This window comes from Pseudophryne corroboree, chromosome 10 (genome assembly GCF_028390025.1).
Source record: "Pseudophryne corroboree isolate aPseCor3 chromosome 10, aPseCor3.hap2, whole genome shotgun sequence".
NCBI classification, from domain to species: domain Eukaryota; kingdom Metazoa; phylum Chordata; class Amphibia; order Anura; family Myobatrachidae; genus Pseudophryne; species Pseudophryne corroboree.
This window is the reverse complement of record NC_086453.1, coordinates 145,652,925-145,670,192: the sequence shown is the minus strand read 5'-3', so window position 1 is coordinate 145,670,192 and position 17,268 is coordinate 145,652,925. Positions and strand designations below refer to the sequence as shown.

General features: G+C 45.7%; 2 protein-coding genes across 2 annotated transcripts in view; one reads left to right on the top strand and one right to left on the bottom strand.

Annotated features, from left to right (window-relative positions):
* Positions 1-17,268, top strand: part of LENG1 (leukocyte receptor cluster member 1) — a 123,463-nt gene that overhangs the window by 66,587 nt on the left and 39,608 nt on the right. The window lies entirely within an intron of this gene.
* On the bottom strand, positions 1,095-5,054 carry LOC134966262 (putative nuclease HARBI1). The gene is made up of 6 exons (XM_063942868.1): positions 4,964-5,054; positions 4,616-4,635; positions 3,770-4,514; positions 3,313-3,685; positions 2,982-3,003; positions 1,095-1,678 (listed from the first exon to the last, which is right to left on the bottom strand). The coding sequence occupies exons 2-5, from the start codon at positions 4,628-4,630 to the stop codon at positions 3,000-3,002; spliced, it is 1,137 nt and encodes a 378-aa protein (XP_063798938.1). The 5' UTR covers positions 4,631-4,635; positions 4,964-5,054; the 3' UTR covers positions 1,095-1,678; positions 2,982-2,999.

Below are 17,268 nucleotides of genomic sequence, written 5' to 3'. Positions count from 1 at the left end.
ATTAATAACTTAATTACATTAATTATTATCCAAGCAAGGCGCAAAGCACACTTAAATGCTGGCATGTCCAAACTGCTGGACTCCAGCTGTTGTGAAACTACATATACCAGCATGCCTTTACACAGTTTTGTGGTCAGGGAATGGCAAAGCTGTGTCAGGGCATGCTGGGATGTGTAGTTTCTCAACAGTTGGAGTGCCGCAGTTTGGACAGGCCTGCTTTAATGGCAAAGTTACTACATCCTGCCTGTTTTATGGTACAATCATTAGCAGAACACACAAGCCTGCTCAGCCTTTTTATCAGATTTTAAAGTGTTCCAGACCATGTGTTAAATTTACTACTATGTGAGTTATATTTAAGATGGAACGTTGCCCATAGCAATCAAGCAAAAATATGATTATTATATTGTAGAAGTGGATCCCAATTTTTAAAGTATAATCTTATTGGTTGCTATGTCCGACATCCCATGTTAAAGATAACTACCATCTTCGTCAATGTTACACCATGTTGGCATTCATTCCCATTTGTTGTTTTATTTGTATTTTATTTTTAGGGGGTTGGTCCTGCATCATCACACTGCATATCCACATCTTCAGAAGGCCAACATATCATAGCATTCCCACACTCCCTGAAAGCTGCCCTTACTAAATAAGTGCAAACAGGTTTGAGTAGAACAATTAGTAATTTTGAGAATGTAACTTTCACACAAAAAAACAGTGTGTCATTAGGCTGCATAACAAAGTGAAGCATGTGATTTGTAAGTGTAAATATTCAGACTACACAGGCCCAAGTGTAAAAGGCAAACAACATACTAAACTCCACTCAGGTCTAACTGTTTACCAGAAAAACTAACACATATAAACCCTGTTCTCCTGGCAACCCTGGCTACCTAATGAGTGTCAACCTAGAGTGGACACACAAAACATTGCACACATACACACTGTACATATAATGACACTCACAAATATGTCAAGGCAACATGTACACCATGATGAAATTTTCAAATATTTGACCAGGGTCCAAGAATTCGAACAGTACAACACTGCATGTTTTGACATTGTAAGTGTAAGTGGGTAATCATTTTTTTCATTATAAAACAAAACTTACTTTCCACGGCAACCTCAAGACTCCCGGACCGGTCTGCAGGGGCTTCCTCTGCCCATTCACTGGGTGGGGATGTTGGCTGGATGGGGGAAGGTGGCTGGATGGGGGAAGGAGGAGGGATTGGGGAAGGAGGAGGGATTGGGGAAGGAGGAGGGATTGGGGCAGGAGGCTGGATGGGGGAAGGAGGCTGGATTTGGTTGCCAATTTCAGAGGGGGGGTCTGATTGAGAGGGCGAGGGGGGCGGAGAGAAAGTTAAGGCAATAGAGGGTGTGGGGGGTTCAGATTGGGATGTAGAATTAGAAGGAGAAGGGGTATGGGAAGGAGGAGAAGGGGTCCCAGAAAGAGATGGAGAGGTGTGGTGAGAAGGGGAATGGAAAGTGGAGTGGGCCAGGGAAGCTGATGGGGCCTGGGAAGCTGAGGTGGACTGGGAAGATGAGGTGGACTGGGAAGCTGAGGGGGACTGTGAAGGGGAGGGGGAGTGAGAAGGGGAGGGGGAGTGAGAAGGGGAGGGGGAGTGTGAAGGTGAGGGGGAGTGGGAAGGGGAAGGGGGTGGTGAGTTTTGCCGTTGTTGTTGTCCTAGAATGATAATTGTGTACAAATTTTGTAAACATGAGAAATTACTTAGTAATCAATTTCTTTTCTCAATGTTCTGTTCAATGTTAAATGTGTTTTTTTTTGTAATAGCAAAGCAAACATGTTAAGATCCTCTTCATGTTGGCCACAGCAAACAAAATGAGTCCAAATTTTTACTTTGAAGCTCATTCCTTCATCTAGTCAATTGAGTCATAGTGATTGGTCTAGGCAACATCACCAGATTACTATTCCAGGAACCTTATTATATAGCCAGCACTGATCAAGTTTTTTGGTTCTTTTTCCTGCCTGCTTCTTATTTTTTTGAAACATGCACTTGTTTGGTGTTACTTTGCTACAGTCAGTACTGTTTTCCCTAACCACACACAGTGTCATAATTTCCAAAAAAGGGCACAGCAGGTTGCAATTAGCCTACCATTTACTGTAAAATGATTGAAATTCCAAGGGGATTACAGCAGGAATTTCGTTTGCAATTGGCCAAAAGCATGTGCACTGCAGGGGTGGCAGATATAACATGTGCAGAGAGAGTTAGATCTTGTTGGTTTGAGTAATTATGGGCAGGGTAAATACATGCTGCTTTATTTTAACAATGCAAATTTATATGCAGATTTAACATACCCCACCCAAAAATTACTCTCTCTGCACATGTTACATATGCTTCCCCTGCAGTGCACATTGTATTGAACAATGGAACCATAAATTCCGGAAGCCCTAAACTTGGAAAAAAACACAGTAGCACAATTTTGAACAAAAACATTATGTAAGGTAACTTACTTCGTGTATGCAGAGCCCGAATTTGCTGGCGGATCTCCGCCAACAAATCTGGAGTCCTCCTACGGAGATCACTCCACCTCCTTTCTAGCTGGATGATTGTCCGCCTGCTGCGGACGCGAGTCCGCAGCAGGCGGCGGACCTCCGCGTAGGCCTCGCGCTTCACCCGATTGGGGATGAAGCGCCCAACGCGGCCTACGCGGCGGTCCATCACCGCAACCAGCACGCGGAGCTCCCGCCTGGTGAACGGTGCTGCACGCATCATGGCAATGGCGTTTTCCTTATTTGGGCATATATTTATAGTGTCTGTTAGCATGTGATTGGTCAAAAATCTATGTTGTCATTTCTAATAACTTTATTGCTCTAAGCAATGCTGTGAAGAGCAGAGTGTTATTTGGCACGAGCGGAAATTCGCATTAGCAGAAGCGAAAATGTTTTGAACACAAATTTAAGAAAACAAAACACACACAGAGACACAGACTTTAGATAAAATTACTATACATATCTGTGTACTCACCACAGTTCGTGTGATCATTCAGCTGGACAGTCACAAAGTGTGAAACATTGAGTATCATTTGTTTGTGTGTTTGGTTCCAGAATCAGGATTTGAGGATATAAAATAAATAAGTACACTATTTATTAACATTACAGTATTTAAATTACTAAAAAAACATTGTAAGCTTTACGTGTTTTTGGTTTTTGATAAAAAAAACAATTACCCATTCCAACACAACAAAAGCCTTACCCAATCACTTTACAAGATCATACAAAATGCAATCATGGTTTAAAAAACATAAGCATACTGTGTTGTATTATTTCTGCAAATATAAAATATAAAAACACTATACCTGAAATATTCTGCAACAATTCTTGCCCTCACTTGGCTCCCCCTCCGTGTCACACTCCCCCCACCGAAGCGTAGACCAACCCCTGGCTCCTCATCAGGCAATTCCTCTGCCTGAGGAAGCTCTACACTACTCCTTACCGCGATATTATGTAGTATTGCGCACAGGACCACTATTTTACTTGCCATCTCCGGCGAATACATGATGTCGCCACCAGTGCGGTGGAGCACACGAAACCGCCCTTTAAGGACACCAATTGTGCGCTCCACCAGCTGCCTAGTGGCAGTAAGCGCGGAGTTAAATGCCATCTGTGGTCCTGGCCTGGGATTACGGTAAGGAGTCATGAGCCAGGGGGTGCAAGGATATCCACGGTCTCCTGTTGGTAGATAATCCAATATTTCAAAATAGTATATTTGTCAAGTTATTTTTGTTTGTTTCAAAAATTAAAGCAAAAACTCACCCAATAACCACATGTCTGCTCGTTGACTTGATCTTAATCTCTGCCATATCCCTGATTGTCTAATGACATATGCATCATGGGAACTTCCAGTAAACTTTGCATTCAGGGAAAGGATCTGGAGGGATGGCCCACAAACAACCATTACATTCAGAGAATGAAACAGTTTCCTGTTTCTAAAAATTTCTTCATTATGTCTTGGTGGCTGAATAGCAACATGTGTGCCATCCACAACCCCAATAACATGTGGGAAGCGACTACCACCTTCCGCAAATTGCCGCTTCACCACATCTAGGGCACCAACATCCAAAGGCATATCAATGAACTGCTTCACCCGCTTTAGGAAAGCCTGGCAGACACGCCGCAGGACCTTACTGAACTGGCCCTGCGACATGCCAACCAGGTCTCCCACAACATGCTGATATGAGGCTGTAGCCAAAAAATTTAACACTGCAAGGAATTGTGTCAATGGTGGTATTGCTGTAGGATACCGAATTTCAGACTCCAGATCACTCTCTATTATGGAGAGAGTGTCTAGGATTAGATGTGGTGGCAGCCGGTATCTACGCACCACCACATCATCTGGCATCCCAAAAAGTAGGACACGGGTTCGGAAAATTGGTGGCCTAGCACGCCTCCGTTGCCTTGGTTGATGAGGAGCCGGTTGTGGGGCTTGCGGTTGGGGTGGGAGTGCTGGCGTGGGTTGGGGAGGTAGGGCTTCTGCTGCAATATATATTGACATCACACACTTTAAAAAAAAAAAAAAAAAAACAAAGATGAAGAATACAAAACTAAAGTTTGACAAATATACTACAATAAAATGGTTTGACAAATGTGGTGTCAACTTACTGCAGGAGCGTACATTTTTTCTGTGTTGAATTCATGTCCAAAATGTAAAAAAAATTGGCAAATAACAAATAAAGAACAAATTTAATTAAAAATACATATGTTATTTTTACAATTTCCAAAAAAAAAATATGGGTACATTTCTCTGCATAAAAAACTTCACTAACACCAATAAAAAACCACAAACAAAAAATAATAGGCATTTAGTAGCTAGACCAGGAAAGACAAACACTACTTTGCAGATCAATCCTGGTAAAAAAAAAATTGGTTTAGCCAAAAGGCCAAAAAAAAAAAAAAAAAAAATATTTTACAAAACACAAACAGGCACCAATACAGGCCAAGGACACTTACCTGCTCCAAAAGAAAGGAAAACTTGGTGTTCCCTAGCACACCAATCCAAATAAATAGCAAAGGGTTATATGACCCAAAAACAAGCACCTACAAGAGAACACAAATGATAGTCACAAATAACATACAGAACATTAAAACAAACAGCCACCAATACAGGCCAAGGACACTTACCTGCTCCAAAAGAAAGGAAAACTTGGTGTTCCCTAGCACACCAATCCAAATAAATAGCAAAGGGTTATATGACCCAAAAACAAGCACCTACAAGAGAACACAAATGATAGTCACAAATAACATACAGAACATTAAAACAAACAGCCACCAATACAGGCCAAGGACACTTACCTGCTCCAAAAGAAAGGAAAACTTGGTGTTCCCTAGCACACCAATCCAAATAAATAGCAAAGGGTTATATGACCCAAAAACAAGCACCTACAAGAGAACACAAATGATAGTCACAAATAACATACAGAACATTAAAACAAACAGCCACCAATACAGGCCAAGGACACTTACCTGCTCCAAAAGAAAGGAAAACTTGGTGTTCCCTAGCACACCAATCCAAATAAATAGCAAAGGGTTATATGACCCAAAAACAAGCACCTACAAGAGAACACAAATGATAGTCACAAATAACATACAGAACATTAAAACAAACAGCCACCAATACAGGCCAAGGACACTTACCTGCTCCAAAAGAAAGGAAAACTTGGTGTTCCCTAGCACACCAATCCAAATAAATAGCAAAGGGTTATATGACCCAAAAACAAGCACCTACAAGAGAACACAAATGATAGTCACAAATAACATACAGAACATTAAAACAAACAGCCACCAATACAGGCCAAGGACACTTACCTGCTCCAAAAGAAAGGAAAACTTGGTGTTCCCTAGCACACCAATCCAAATAAATAGCAAAGGGTTATATGACCCAAAAACAAGCACCTACAAGAGAACACAAATGATAGTCACAAATAATAAGCACATGTTTATTTTCACAAATGGACTTGCCAAATATATATAGGATTAAATAATTAAACAAAAAAACATTAATAAAACACTTTGACTTCCAAAAATTAACAATAACATTTCCACAATACTCACAAACCAAAAATTGCATAAACAATGCAACACTGTCTATATTCCAAACGCAAACGAAAGGACAAAGGTATGCTTGACAATTACTCACTCTGCAAATTCCACTAGCACCTTCACGCACAAGCCAACAAACAAATGAAACTCCATACTACCTACACTCACAGCGTGCAAACTCGGCCCTTAAATAAGCAGTGCAATCATTCACCAGATTAATAGTGTACACCTGTGTGAATTAACTATTCGCACGTAGGTATATAAGCGCACACACCTCGGCGTACACGTCATCACAAACATGGCTTCTCGTGAGCAAATCGCAGCAGAGCTAGACCGCATTGCAGAGCAGCAGATGGCATTGCAGAAACAACGCTTAGAGTGGCAAAGGCGCTTGTTAGAATCCGCCTCTGCGGATGTGGAGGCAGGACCTAGTACTCTGCAAATTTCTGCTTCTGAACCTCAACAATTGAGTGTGGATACCCTGCCACACACACATAGTGAGCCAACTGAGGGAGAATTGACTTTAGCCACACAAACACAGCAGACAGAAGCTGCTAGTGAGGAGGAAGATGGAGATGAACAACAAGAAGAAACCTCACAGGCTACCTCCAGACGGAAAAAAAGACAGCCTGCATTCACTAAGAGGGAGTTGCGTGTCTTGGTCACGCAGGCCATGGCCAAAATACATAGAGGGCCAAAAAACATGGGTGCTGCTTCAAAAGAACGCATATGGAGAGACATCACAAAATCTGTGAATGAAGTTGGCTCTGTCGTCAGAACATCACAGGAAGTGAGACGACGGTAAGTGCATCTTGACAATCCATTTTCTGTGCTAAGTTGTTCAAAAAATATAGTTACATATCATGTTCTGTCTAGCAAACACAAGCATAACATGTGTGCTATATATTTTCTACAACCAATAATAATACTCAACTTTGTCCCTCTTTCACAATACATATGTAGGTGGGCTGACTTCAAATCCCGCCTGAAGGCAAAGAGGGCTGCGGAGTGGAATGCCTCAAGGGCTACAGGGGGTGGACCACCTGTCGCTGTGGAGTATACTGACTTGGAGGAGATGGCGATGGACTGTGTCAGTTATGAGGAGGGCCAAGGGGTGTCTCATATGGACACGGACCTGCCTGAGATTCTGACGGGACATGACTTGGAAGGTAAGTTTACACATTTATTTGTCTGTAATTTGAACTGTATTTAGAATCTTTTACTAATTTATACTCCAACTTTTTCCCCACACATTCTTCTATTTGCTTGGCACAAAACACAGCACAGGGGGGTGAACAGTTTGAGTCACAGGCCGGTTATGTGGTTGAGGCTGAGGTGGAGGGACCTAGTGGGTCTGGCAGTGTGGGCCAACAAAACCCACCTATGCAGGTTCCTACTGGCCCCCCCACCCAACCCTCTGCTATCCCGGAGATCCTGCTTGAAATTGCTAGGTATGGTGAGAGCCTAAACACATTTCAAGACGGGGTCATCCGGGAGGTAAGCCAGATAGCTGTCCGGCTCACTGAGATCCGAACCTGTGTTGAGCAAGGTGTTGCTCAACTCTGCCAAGGTCTGGCAGAGATCAGGCAGGCCCAAGAACAACTGGCCTCCTCAAACCAAACCCTTGCAAATAACATCTTGCAAGGGCTCCAGGCCATCGCTGTCTCCCTTGCCCACAGTGGCAGAGAGCCAACCACATCGGCTCCCTCCCCTGCCCCTGCCCAGGAAGAACAGGCCACTGGGCAGGCCCAACGAAGGTCACTCCGCAGACCAAGCAAAGAAGATCAGCCTCAGGCGGGGAGAAAAAGAAGAAAGTGATGTCTCTCCAGATGGGCAGCACCCATGTTTTTGTAGTTGCCTCTATGTTATTTTGGAGTTGGCTTGTGTGGCCAGAATGGATCACTCCCTCTTAGTGAAATGTCTTTTTTCTGTTTGGAGGAATTGTAGCCTGTGAGTTTCTTTTAACAAACAACAGAGCCATCTTCCTCTCACTAGTGTGCTGTGTATTGTTGTGTTTGTGTGGTGGATACTAATTCTTTTTCATTTGGTATCAAATTTGTGTGTGGCAGGGTGTGTAATATGTTTAATTTATGCATTTAAAAGATACTTTTGTCAGAAGCAGAAATTTGCAGAGTACTGAGTTCTGCTATCTAATTATTGTCAGTGCCATCTGCTTGGTGCTTGGTCTATCTCTGCCTGTGAGACTCATGTGGAGCCATGTTTAAATGTTGTGTAATATTCTTCCCGTAATAAAAAAAACATATTACAAATGTGTGCAATTTCTTGAAGGTAATGCATTAGCAAAATCTTAGTTAACAAAAGATTAGGTCAACATATAGACACTTGGTGACCAATCTGCTAATTCTCCTTAAAATTCAAAATAATTTAAAAAAAAAGGTATGCTTTGCACCACACTTTAATGTCCATATTAATAAAACAGACACGACAACTTGATTAAATATCTTTGGTCAACATGACATCATTGAAAACATTGTCAGATATTATAAACATATATTAGTGTGACTTTTAAAACTAAATCATAGTGTATGCTGCATTATGTGGCTGTTGGTTAATTGATAAGAATGTAGCAGAATTCTATAACTTTATCTAAAAATGTAACTTGTTTGTATTTAGTAGTCTAACACACATTAAAACATTTCAACAAAATGCTTACACACCAAGGTAAACACAAATAACAACCTTATTTGACAGTGTGTGAGATTAATATGTGAGTAGAATAAACATGTAATGTGTGTTCAGTCAATTGGTGGTTGGTAACTTTCATGTGCTCAGTAATTAACAAGTAATTGGACATCAGATGAATGTGCTCTCCAATTAACTGCTAATTACTGCATACACACTTGTACCACTACTTCGCAAATGTAGAGTAACTGCAGACCTACTCTGCTGCTGCGTGAATGGTGCTACGGTTTCCTATGTTAGTTTTAACAGCGACAATGTTTATTTGCGAAAACAACGCCCAATGCTAGTTGCATACTCCCACACAGTACGCCCACTTTCACGCCCATGTCGGAGCATTGCGAAGTCTCGCCTCCGCCACGCCCACGCCACTCCTCGTTTTCGTTTGGCAGTTACGGTTTTTTTTTTCCAAAGTAATTTTGCACAGTTGTCGTACGTATGTCGTCGCGCATGCGTAATCACGCATTTGCGCATGCGCAGATACTTACATTTCGGACATTTGCGATGCGATGACTCTTAGCGATCAACTCGGAATGAGGGCCCATATGTAGCAAAAATATATCACTGGTGCCCTAACACCACTCCTACAGTAAACCACATGTTCTATTCTCACACAGACCAGGCTAGAGTAAGCATCTGATCCATATAGTGATTTCAGGCCTGTTGATAAAATGCTACGCAAACCCTTCCCCTGCTATAAAATAGCAAGAGATTCAAGCTAAAATTACACAAGTGTGATTTTATATATATATATATATATATAATAAGAATTTACTCACCGGTAATTCTATTTCTCGTAGTCCGTAGTGGATGCTGGGGACTCCGTAAGGACCATGGGGAATAGACGGGCTCTGCAGGAGACTGGGCACTCTATAGAAAGATTTAGGACTATCTGGTGTGCACTGGCTCCTCCCCCTATGACCCTCCTCCAAGCCTCAGTTAGGAACTGTGCCCGGAAGAGCTGACACAATAAGGAAGGATTTTTGAATCCCGGGTAAGACTCATACCAGCCACACCAATCACACCATGTAACACGTGATAGGAACCCCGGTTAACAGTATGATAACAAATGGAGCCTCTGAAGAGATGGCTCACAACAAAACCCGATATTTGTAACAATAACTATGTACAGGTATTGCAGACAATCCGCACTTGGGATGGGCACCCAGCATCCACTACGGACTACGAGAAATAGAATTACCGGTGAGTAAATTCTTATTTTCTCTGACGTCCTAGTGGATGCTGGGGACTCCGTAAGGACCATGGGGATTATACCAAAGCTCCCAAACGGGCGGGAGAGTGCGGATGACTCTGCAGCACCGAATGAGAGAATTCCAGGTCCTCCTCAGCCAGGGTATCAAATTTGTAGAATTTTGCAAACGTGTTTGCCCCCGACCAAGTAGCTGCTCGGCAAAGTTGTAAAGCCGAGACCCCTCGGGCAGCGGCCCAAGATGAGCCCACCTTCCGTGTGGAATGGGCTTTTACAGATTTAGGCTGCGGTAAGCCTACCGCAGAATGCGCCAGCTGAATAGTGCTACAAATCCAGCGCGCAATAGACTGCTTAGAAGCAGGAGCACCCAGCTTGGTGGGTGCATACAGGATAAACAGCGAGTCAGTCTTTCTGACTCCAGCCGTCCTGGAAATATAAATTTTTAGGGCCCTGACTACGTCCAGCAACTTGGAATCCTCCAAGTCCCTAGTAGCCGCAGGCACCACAATAGGTTGGTTCAAGTGAAAAGCTGAGACCACCTTTGGGAGAAACTGAGGACGAGTCCTCAATTCTGCCCTATCCATATGGAAAATCAGATAAGGGCTTTTACAAGACAAAGCCGCCAATTCTGAAACCCGCCTGGCCGACGCCAGGGCGAACAGCATGACCACTTTCCACGTGAGAGATTTTAAATCCACAGTCTTAAGTGGTTCGAACCAATGTGATTTCAGGAATGCCAAAACCACATTGAGATCCCAAGGTGCCACTGGGGGCACAAAAGGAGGCTGAATATGCAGTACTCCTTTGACAAAAGTCTGAACTTCAGGCAGTGAAGCCAGTTCTTTTTGGAAGAAAATCGACAGAGCCGAAATCTGGACCTTTATGGACCCCAATTTGAGGCCCAACGTCACCCCTGCTTGCAGGAAGTGCAGGAATCGACCCAGTTGAAATTCCTCCGTCGGGGCCTTCATGGCCTCACAACAAGCAACATATTTTCGCCAAATGCGGTGATAATGTCTTGCGGTGACATCCTTCCTGGCTTTGATCAGGGTAGGGATGACTTCCTCCGGAATACCCTTTTCCTTCAGGATCCGGTGTTCAACCGCCATGCCGTCAAACGCAGCCGCGGTAAGTCTTGGAACAGACAGGGTCCCTGCTGCAGCAGGTCTTGTCTGAGCGGCAGAGGCCAAGGGTCCTCTGTAAGCATCTCTTGAAGTTCCGGGTACCAAGCTCTTCTTGGCCAATCCGGAACCACGAGTATGGTTTTCACTCCTCGCCTTCTTATTATTCTCAGTACCTTGGGTATGAGAGGTAGAGGAGGAAACACATAAACCGACTGGTACACCCATGGTGTCACTAGAGCGTCCACCGCTATCGCCTGAGGGTCTCTTGACCGGGCGCAATATCTTTTCAACTTCTTGTTGAGGCGGGACGCCATCATGTCTACCTGTGGTTTTTCCCACCGGTTGACCAGCATTTGGAAGACTTCTGGATGAAGTCCCCATTCTCCCGGGTGGAGGTCGTGCCTGCTGAGGAAGTCTGCTTCCCAGTTGTCCACTCCCGGAATGAACACTGCCGTCAGTGCTAACACATGATTCTCTGCCCATCTGAGAATCCTTGTGGCTTCTGCCATCGCCATCCTGCTTCTCGTGCCGCCCTGTCTGTTTACATGGGCGACCGCCGTGATGTTGTCTGACTGGATCAGTACCGGCTGGTTTTGAAGCAGGGGTCTTGCCTGGCTTAGGGCATTGTAAATGGCCCTTAGCTCCAGGATATTTATGTGAAGAGAAATCTCCTGATTTGACCACAGTCCTTGGAAATTTCTTCCCTGTGTGACTGCCCCCAGCCCCGAAGGCTGGCATCCGTGGTCACCAGGACCCAGTCCTGTATTCCGAATCTGCGGCCCTCTAGTAGATGAGCCCTCTGCAGCCACCACAGCAGCGACACCCTGGTTCTGGCCGATAGGGTTATCCGCTGTTGCAATCTGGAGATGGGACCCGGACCATTTGTCCAACAGGTCCCACTGGAACGTCCTTGCGTGGAACCTTCCAAATGGAATTGCTTCGTACAAAGCTACCATTTTTCCCAGGACTCGTGTGCATTGATGTACCGACACTTTTCCTGGTTTTAGGATGTCTCTGATCAGAGATGACAATTCCTCGGCTTTTTCCAGTGGAAGAAACACTCTTTTCTGGTCTGTGTCCAGAATCATTCCCAGGAACAGAAGACGTGTCGTCGGGACCAGCTGTGACTTTGGAATGTTTAGAATCCAGCCGTGCTGTTGTAGCACTTCCTGAGAAAGTGCCACCCCCACTATCAACTGTTCTTTGGACCTCGCCTTTATCAGGAGATCGTCCAAGTACGGGATCATTAAAACTCCCTTCTTGCAAAGGAGTATCATCATTTCGGCCATTACCTTGGTAAAGACCCTCGGTGCCGTGGATAACCCAAACGGCAGCGTCTGGAACTGATAGTGACAGTCCTGTACCACAAATCTGAGGTACTCCTGGTGCGGAGGGTAAATGGGGACATGCAGGTACGCATCCTTGATGTCCAGGGATACCATGTAATCCCCCTCCTCCAGGCTCGCAATAACCGCCCTGAGCGATTCCATCTTGAACTTGAACCTTTTGATATGTGTTCAAGGCTTTTAAATTTAAGATGGGTCTCACCGAACCGTCCGGTTTCGGTACCACAAACATTGTGGAGTAGTAACCCTTTCCTTGCTGAAGGAGGGGTACCTTGACAATCACTTTCTGTGAATACAGTTTTTGAATAGCCACCAACACTGCCTCCCTGGCAGAGGGAGTTGCCGGCAAGGCAGATTTTAGGAAACGGCGGGGGGGGGGAGACGTCTCGAATTCCAGCCTGTACCCCTGAGATACTACTTGAAGGACCCAGGGATCCACTTGTGAGAGAGCCCACTGTGTGCTGAAAAACCTGAGACGTGCCCCCACCGTTCCCGATTCCGCCTGAGCAGCCCCAGCGTCATGCTGTGGACTTACCGGACGCAGGGGAGGACTTCTGCTCCTGGGAACTAGCTGTGTGCTGCAGCTTTTTCCCCCTTCCTCTGCCCCTCGGCAGAAAGGATGAGCCTCTAGCCCGCTTATTTTTCTGGGGCCGAAAGGACTGTACCTGATAATACGGTGCTTTCTTTTGCTGTGGGGTAGCCTGTGGCAAAAAAGTCGATTTCCCAGCAGTAGCTGTGGAAACGAGGTCTGAAAGACCTTCCCCAAAAAGTTCCACCCCTTTATAGGGTAAAACTTCCATGTGCCGCTTGGAGTCGGCATCACTTGACCATTGCCTAGTCCATAACCCCCGTCTGGCGGCAATGGACATAGCGCTTATTTTTGATGCCAGCCGGCAAATATCCCTCTGTGCATCACGCATGTATAAGACCGCGTCTTTTATATGGTCAATCGTTAGCAAAATATTGTCCCTATCCATGGTATCAATGTTTTCCGACAGGGAGTCTGACCACGCAGCAGCAGCACTGCACATCCAAGCTGATGCAATAGCGGGTCTCAATATAATGCCAGTGTGTGTGTATATAGCTTTTAGGGTACTTTCCTGCTTTCTATCAGCAGGTTCTTTTAGGGAGGCCGTATCCGGAGACGGTAGTGCCACCTTCTTTGATAAGCGTGTCAGCGCTTTATCTACCCTAGGGGGTGTTTCCCAGCGTGACCTATCCTCTGGCGGGAAAGGGTACGCAGCCATTAACCGTTTAGAAATGATCAATTTCTTATCTGGGGAAGTCCACGCTTCCTCACACACCTCATTTAATTCGTCAGATGCAGGAAAAACTACTGGTAGTTTTTTCTCACCAAACATAATACCCTTTTTTGTGGTACCTGGGGTATCATCAGAAAATAAGAATTTACTCACCGGTAATTCTATTTCTCGTAGTCCGTAGTGGATGCTGGGGACTCCGTCAGGACCATGGGGATTAGCGGCTCCGCAGGAGACAGGGCACAAAATTTAAAAGTTTGACCACTAGGTGGTGTGCACTGGCTCCTCCCCCTATGACCCTCCTCCAAGCCTCAGTTAGGATACTGTGCCCGGACGAGCGTACACAATAAGGAAGGATTTTGAATCCCGGGTAAGACTCATACCAGCCACACCAATCACACCGTACAACTTGTGATCTGAACCCAGTTAACAGTATGATAAACGTAGGAGCCTCTGAAAAGATGGCTCACAACAATAAACAACCCGATTTTTTTGTAACAATAACCATGTACAAGTATTGCAGACAATCCGCACTTGGGATGGGCGCCCAGCATCCACTACGGACTACGAGAAATAGAATTACCGGTGAGTAAATTCTTATTTTCTCTGACGTCCTAGTGGATGCTGGGGACTCCGTCAGGACCATGGGGATTATACCAAAGCTCCCAAACGGGCGGGAGAGTGCGGATGACTCTGCAGCACCGAATGAGAGAACTCCAGGTCCTCCTTAGCCAGGGTATCAAATTTGTAGAATTTTACAAACGTGTTCTCCCCTGACCACGTAGCTGCTCGGCAGAGTTGTAATGCCGAGACCCCTCGGGCAGCCGCCCAAGATGAGCCCACCTTCCTTGTGGAGTGGGCATTGACAGATTTAGGCTGTGGCAGGCCTGCCACAGAATGTGCCAGTTGAATTGTGCTACAAATCCAACGAGCAATCGTCTGCTTAGAAGCAGGAGCACCCAGCTTTTTGGGTGCATACAGTATAAACAGTGAGTCAGATTTTCTGACTCCAGCCGTCCTTGAAATATATATTTTCAATGCTCTGACAACGTCCAGCAACTTGGAATCCTCCAAATCGCTAGTAGCCGCAGGCACCACAATAGGCTGGTTCAGGTGAAACGCTGATACCACCTTAGGAAGAAACTGAGGACGCGTCCTCAATTCTGCCCTGTCCGAATGGAAAATCAGATATGGGCTTTTATACGATAAAGCCGCCAATTCCGACACTCTCCTGGCTGAAGCCAGGGCCAGTAGCATGGTTACTTTCCATGTAAGATATTTCAAATCCACCGATTTGAGTGGCTCAAACCAATGGGATTTGAGAAAATCCAAAACTACATTGAGATCCCACGGTGCCACTGGGGGCACAACCGGGGGCTGTATATGTAGTACTCCTTTTACAAAAGTCTGGACTTCAGGAACTGAAGCCAATTCTTTTTGGAAGAAAATCGACAGGGCCGAAATTTGAACCTTAATGGACCCTAATTTGAGGCCCATAGACAATCCTGTTTGCAGGAAATGTAGGAATCGACCCAGTTGAAATTCCTCCGTCGGGGCCCTCCTGGCCTCACACCACGCAACATATTTTCTCCAAATGCGGTGATAATGTTGTGCAGTCACCTCCTTCCTGGCTTTGACCAGGGTAGGGATGACCTCTTCCGGAATGCCTTTTTCCCTTAGGATCCGGCGTTCAACCGCCATGCCGTCAAATGCAGCCGCGGTAAGTCTTGGAATAGACACGGTCCCTGCTGAAGCAGATCCCTTCTTAGAGGTAGAGGCCACGGATCTTCCGTGAGCATCTCCTGAAGTTCCGGGTACCAAGTCCTTCTTGGCCAGTCCGGAGCCACTAGTATCGTTCTTACTCCCCTTTGCCGTATAATTCTCAGTACCTTGGGTATGAGAGGCAGAGGAGGGAACACATACACTGACTGGTACACCCATGGTGTTACCAGAGCGTCCACAGCTATTGCCTGAGGGTCTCTTGACCTGGCGCAATACCTGTCCAGTTTTTTGTTGAGGCGGGACGCCATCATGTCCACCATTGGTCTTTCCCAATGGACCACAATCATGTGGAAGACTTCTGGATGAAGTCCCCACTCTCCCGGGTGAAGATCGTGTCTGCTGAGGAAGTCTGCTTCCCAGTTGTCCACTCCCGGGGTGAACACTGCTGACAGTGCTATCACATGATTTTCTGCCCAGCGAAGAATCCTTGCAGCTTCTGCCATTGCCCTCCTGCTTCTTGTGCCGCCCTGTCTGTTTACGTGGGCGACTGCCGTGATGTTGTCCGACTGGATCAACACCGGCTGACCCTGAAGCAGAGGTTTTGCCAGGCTTAGAGCATTGTAGATTGCTCTTAGTTCCAGTATATTTATGTGAAGAGACGTTTCCAGGCTTGACCACACGCCCTGGAAGTTTCTTCCCTGTGTGACCGCTCCCCAGCCTCTCAGGCTGGCATCCGTGGTCACTAGGACCCAGTTCTGTATGCCGAATCTGCGGCCCTCTAACAGATGAGCACTCTGCAACCACCATAGCAGAGACACCCTTGTCCTTGTCGACAATTTTATCCGCTGATGCATCTGCAGATGCGATCCGGACCATTTGTCCAGCAGATCCCACTGAAAAATTCGTGCATGGAATCTGCCGAATGGAATCGCTTCGTAAGAAGCCACCATTTTTCCCAGGACTCTTGTGCATTGATGCACAGACACTCTCCCTGGTTTTAGGAGGTTCCTGACGAGTTCGGATAACTCCCTGGCTTTCTCCTCCGGAAGAAATACCTTTTTCTGAACAGTGTCCAGAATCATCCCTAGGAACAGCAGACGTGTCGTCGGGATCAGTTGGGATTTTGGAAAATTCAGAATCCACCCGTGCTGTTGGAGCACTACTTGGGTTAGTGCTACTCCGACCTCCAGCTGTTCTCTGGATCTTGCCCTTATCAGGAGATCGTCCAAGTAAGGGATAATTAATACGCCTTTTCTTCGAAGAAGGATCATCATTTCGGCCATTACCTTGGTAAAGACCCGGGGTGCCGTGGACAATCCAAACGGCAGCGTCTGAAACTGATAATGACAGTTTTGTACCATGAACCTGAGGTACCCTTGGTGTGAAGGGCAAATTGGGACATGAAGGTAAGCATCCTTGATGTCCAAGGACACCATAAAGTCCCCTTCTTCCAGATTCGCTATCACTGCTCTGAGTGACTCCATCTTGAACTTGAATTTTTGTATGTACAGGTTCAGAGATTTCAGATTTAGAATAGGTCTTACCGAGCCGTCCGGCTTCGGTACCACAAATAGCGTGGAGTAATACCCCTTTCCCTGTTGTAGAAGGGGTACCTTGACTATCACCTGCTGAGAATACAGCTTGTGAATGGCTTCCAATACCGTCGCCCTGTCGGAGGGTGACGTTGGCAAAGCAGACTTTAGGAACCGGCGAGGGGGAGACTTGTCGAATTCCAACCTGTAACCCTGAGATACTACCTGCAGGATCCAGGGGTCCACCTGTGAGTGAGCCCACTGTGCGCTGAAATTCTTGAGGCGACCCCCCACCGCCCCTGAGTCCGCTTGTAAGGTCCCAG

Bases quoted from the DNA above. Each gene is read 5' to 3' on its own strand.
- LOC134966262 (XM_063942868.1), bottom strand. The intron at 3,686-3,769 runs GTGAGTTTTTGC...ATCTACCAACAG, and splicing joins AGCAGACATGTGGTTATTGG to GAGACCGTGGATATCCTTGC.